The sequence below is a fragment of the Borostomias antarcticus genome, assembly GCF_949987555.1.
Source record: "Borostomias antarcticus genome assembly, chromosome: 21".
NCBI classification, from domain to species: Eukaryota; Metazoa; Chordata; class Actinopteri; order Stomiiformes; family Stomiidae; genus Borostomias; species Borostomias antarcticus.
This window is the reverse complement of record NC_140254.1, coordinates 2,961,459-2,966,458: the sequence shown is the minus strand read 5'-3', so window position 1 is coordinate 2,966,458 and position 5,000 is coordinate 2,961,459. Positions and strand designations below refer to the sequence as shown.

General features: G+C 46.1%; 1 protein-coding gene across 1 annotated transcript in view; it reads left to right on the top strand.

The window, feature by feature from the left end:
* The window catches only part of col9a1c (collagen, type IX, alpha 1c), a gene marked incomplete at its 3' end in the record, with an annotated part of 14,385 nt that overhangs the window by 54 nt on the left and 9,331 nt on the right, over nt 1-5,000 (top strand). The window contains exons 1-7 of the mRNA XM_084455129.1: nt 1-10; nt 628-757; nt 2,312-2,708; nt 3,102-3,182; nt 3,813-3,830; nt 4,517-4,609; nt 4,822-4,857. The exon at nt 1-10 is cut by the window's left edge and continues 54 nt beyond it. Coding sequence (XP_084311255.1) covers nt 1-10; nt 628-757; nt 2,312-2,708; nt 3,102-3,182; nt 3,813-3,830; nt 4,517-4,609; nt 4,822-4,857 — 765 coding nt within the window. The remainder of the gene's footprint in view (nt 11-627; nt 758-2,311; nt 2,709-3,101; nt 3,183-3,812; nt 3,831-4,516; nt 4,610-4,821; nt 4,858-5,000) is intronic.

The following is a 5,000-nucleotide window of genomic DNA, read 5'->3' as shown; positions in this document are numbered from 1 at the left end:
GACCTTCCAGGTGATGAACTGTTTCAGATTTGACTTGGATGCAGTATTCTAACGAAACAATTGGGATGTAACAGTTGATCTCCTGAAAATCACACGCACACAAAAAACCCTCACAAAAACTCTTGCTTCAGTTAGTTCACAAGGGTGGGCTGCCTAATGCATTTAAGATTTCAAATGAGCCACATAAAATGTGTTCCACTTGAGGTAGAGAGATTTTAGTGGGAACCATTCTAACTCAGCATGATCTTAATTGTTCACCACTGCCCTGTTTGAAACCAGCAAACCCAATCCCTTCCAAACACGTGTCTCATCTGGGTTCTCAGCATAGAAATGCATATGTCAGAGGAAAACTGATTAGAATCACATGTAACTCCTGTTCATTAAACCAGGCCTCAAAACAGATGCTTTTATTAATTAAGAAAATAACAAAGATGGCTCCTAATCTCGACTCGCTACTGTAACATGCGTTGCACAATCCAGAGAGTAAAGATACAGTACATGGTTGTTCAACAAAAAAACATTTACTCTGCACATTACGTAATATATGTGAACAATGTTTTTATTCATTAATTTCATTCATTTCATTCATTCATTCATTCATTCATTTTATTCTTTTATCTTTGGAAGGTTTTGATCTTATCACCCAGTTCCAGCTGGACGTGGTGCCCCTGAAGGGAGTGAGGAAGGTGGAGGGCTCCACACCCCTCCAGGTGGCGTACCGGCTTGACAGGGAGGCCAACTTCCAAATTCCAACCCGGTAAGTACAGTAAAGGACACTGAGACAGAAAACACAAATGCTGGAGATGAGCTGGTCCCTCCCCCCAATGCAGGTGTTGCATTATTACAGGTCCCACGCAGGTGTTGTTGCACTGTGAACAGCATATAATTGCTAGAGGGAAAACATGCCCAAACCCATTTAGCATCTCACAGAGTGGTGGTAGGGGTTATGAGAGGGTGTCCAGACCCCCCTTGTTGCCATTTTATATCTCTCGGAAACGTGAAGAGACATAATTCATCATATGTTCTTGGTTCTAGTTCTTCTTTCCTAGTCTGGACTCATAAAAGAGGGCTCGACTTGTAATCAAAGGAGACGGAACCTGACAGTTTCAGTAGCTTCCTGTGACCATGGCCATTAGCTCTCCATTTCAATCTCTCCCCTCACCCAGTGTGCGATCTGAATAAACGTCACCCCAAAACCATGGCCAGCTTTCACTTTGAACGCAGCATGTGTCATCGTAAGACTTGTGGTTTTCAGACGGGTCGGATGCTAAGATCCACCTTCATCACATTGTACATCTGAACACATCCCCTAGTGGTTCTCTGTCGGCCTGGTCTCCCAAATCTCCTCCAGCAGGCCCGTGTCCTCACACGCTGTTATATAACCGACTGACACCCTGTCAAACACACACAACACGTGTACCCAGGAGTCTTGCCACACCAAATACACCGCACATTTACCCAGCAGTCCACTGGCCATTCTGGCCTTTGAAGTCTCAGAGAACTCTAACTTCGATCTCTCTCCTCCAGGGCATACAAGCCACATAAACCCCAAGCCAGGGAGAGAATTTCTCCCCAGGTACTCCTGCATATCCCCAGAGTGTGGTTTCATTTGCTTTACTGGGCTCCAGGAAACTCCTATTTTTTATTACTCGGCCTTGATCCATTTACAAGATGATAAAAGCCGGCTGCAGCGGCCATCTATAAACGCACCTCCTATGGAGATGCAGGCTTGTTAAAAAGCCCAGAGCAGAGAGAGGCCCGGTCTAAACAGCCAGGCTTAATTGATGCACTGATCTGAGCATTGGGAACAGTTTGTGCAGTGTTTGATTTATGACACAATGACAAATAAAAGGCGCTCCTTTAGGGTAATTATACAGTAACCATTGAGTATGCACGTGCGCGCAGCACACACAGGAGACACGTGGCGGTGAGGCTTCTGAACTTCAAACACGTCGCTTTTGATTCATCTCTGATTAATGGTGGATTGTGGGTGTGGAGAGCAGGAGGTGATGCTAGGTGATCTAAAGTCTGTTTTGCTGCTTTGTGATCATACTGTGTTTTCTTTTGAAACTAACCAGCTCTAGGAAACCAACTACTAGTGTGATGTGTGTGTTTGTGAGCTTGATTCAAGCTCTTCTCTTTCACCGTACCTCAAAGATGAGTGGAAATAAATAATGTTGAACTAGCTTACCGATTATATCACATAACAACCGACTATAGGGTTCACTCTCGCTTAGCAGTGTGCGTGTAATACATCAGGTTTAAAGGTTAAAGGTCACTAAGCTATCTCTGCTGTCCCTGGCACACCCAGGCTGAACTTCCCTCGGGGCTTCCCTGACGAGTACTCCCTCATGGCCACATTCCGGATGATCAAGAACACCGTCAACAAGGTGTGGAACGTGTGGCAGGTGGTGGACGAGGTCGGCCGCAAGCAGGCCGGCCTGAGGCTCAACGGCGACCAGCAGTCCCTGGAGTACTTCCTGACGGGCGCCGACGGCAACCTGCAGACCGTCACCTTCCCGGGCCTCTCCGTGCTCTTCAACACCAAGTGGCACAAGGTGATGATCGGCGTGGAGCACGAGCAGGTCACCCTGTACGTGGACTGTCAGCCGGTGGACAGGAGGTCCATCAAGGGGAAAGGCTCCATCAACACGGAGGGGGACACCCTCATAGGCAGGCTGGACGCCGACGCCGACGCCTCGGTGGTGGTGAGTAGGAAACGGGGACGCGTCGGTTGGGACCCCGCCTTGTTCACTCTCCCGTGCTAGCGAGCCCCTAGCGGTGACACCGTGCTCGCTGTAGGCTACTGTTCTAGTGGGACACAGTGGGGGTGCTGCTGTAATGCTGAAGTGCTGCTGCCACAGAAAAGCTGCGGTCGCTCAGTGGGGCTCCAATCAAGAAAACGTTTCTCTGCAGAAATGCTCCACAGTGGAAAATCACGCAGCCTACGTAGGGAATTAGCTCCCAGCCTTAGAAACGGCTGCACCACAGGCCGACTGGCGCCCCCCACCGCTTTTTCGTTGCAAATGTCATAACGCACCGAGAAAGTCATTGTACTGTACAGCGTGACATGATTAGTTAAAATGAATGTTTCCTTTCAGTTTGAGCTCCAGTGGATGTTGATTCATTGCGACCCCAAGAGAGCCCAGAGAGAGAGCTGCAATGAGCTGCCAGCGACTGAGGTAACCCACCTGCGAAAGATCTTCAGGATTGCTCTTCACACCTGCTCTTGAGTGACAATTTCCATTTAGGTTCATAGATCAACTTTCAACCAATAGCTGTTACTAACTAGTCTCTGTGTGCAGCTGCAACTGATGAATCACAGGGAATAAGGACAGGCTGAACTACCTGGATCTTCATGAATACAATACATTGTTTTGCCGAATGTGCAATTACTTCCAGTACACATACTGCAGTGATACAGTATGTGCACTCGGTTCTTCTATCTGAAGTGGCCCCGTTTTCTACTGGGTTAGTGAATGGTAGGGCCCCTTTGTCCTCTAGAATTCAAAAGGTTTAGGCTGTCCAAAGTACCTCTGTTGCAAATACTGTATGTCTATGAATTGATGGATTGTCTATTTTCTTCGAGGCTAACCTTTCTGCTGACAGCTGTATGCTCTTCAGTCCTCCAACACTGAAACAGTAGTACAAACTGGGATGTTTGTACAGTGGGGTGCGCAGTGTTGAAATGACAGCATGTTATGCTTACTGCTAGTGTTTTGAACAGGTGCGCTTCTTCTGACACTTTGGGTGAAGGTGGTGTGACTATTTTCACTAACTCCACGTTTATCTTATTTCTCTTGCTTCTTCAGATGTATGCCAATGCTGAGGTATTTATTTTTCTACTCCCTTCTTTTTCTCTTATGTTTTTGAGGCCCATCATCTAGGCTACTTCAGTGCTTTGTTGCCTAATTGCCATATTGCCTTGTTCCTGTTTTGGATATTTCAGGGTTGTTAAACAGAAAGCATTTTCTGGAAAATCATTCCAATTTTCCAATATCACTAGGCAGAGGGGTAATTCAACAAACAAGTCAAAAGAGTAGATAAAAAATCTCTCTGACAGTAATTACAGTAATGCAGCTCAGTGGCAAACAAGGCCCACAGGCTCTAATGAGATGCCACAGTGTACTACTACTATTACTGTACTACTTAGGATACTTTCTAATACAGTAGTTACAATAGACACTTAATGGGTTTATCCACAGGTTTCACACAAGCTAAAGACACTGTCAGTTCTGTACTGGTGTTTTGATTAAAATGAACAAATGAATGTCTTTCAATCATTCAATGAATTCAGAGCCAATGATTCCTATTAGAACCTTTTCCGATAAACATGCTATGCATGCTAATGCTAACATTAAGCTAACATGCTACAGTACAAATCAATCCATAACTGTACAGTTACGCAATTAAACTCTGGCTGGAGTGAGAATGCTTCTCCACTCCCCTCAGAGTGGCATTCACTCTGTCCCCTGTGCTGATTGGCTGTACCTGTGTCTCTCCCTCCCGACTCCAGCCCGACCCTAAGCCAGTGCCAGGTCCTCCAGGCATCCCGGGCTCCGAGGGCCCCCGAGGGCCCCAAGGAGAAGATGGAAGAGATGGGAGAGATGTACGTGTCCCCTCTACCAGGCTGTATAGAAAGGCTACACCTTTGAAAATTTGCATCTAGCTTCTGATTCCCTTCTACATAACCTAAACTTAGACATTTAATCAACAAACAGGGGATATTGCTGCTACATTGTACCTTTTCAGATGTTAACATTATTTAGTGAATGTTCTCAGAGCATGCTGCTTGACAAACTTGTTTGTGTTTTCCTCCAGGGTCTTCCAGGTTCCCCTGGAAGTCCAGGCACATCTGTGAGTATGATGTCTTTTAGCCGAATGCATTTGTTTTGGTGTCTAAAGCCTCACCATCACTGTTTGTGGCTCATTTAAGTGCACTATAGATCCCTGTTGTTCCCCTCGAGATGAGAATGGTACATTTTTAATTGATTAAACAT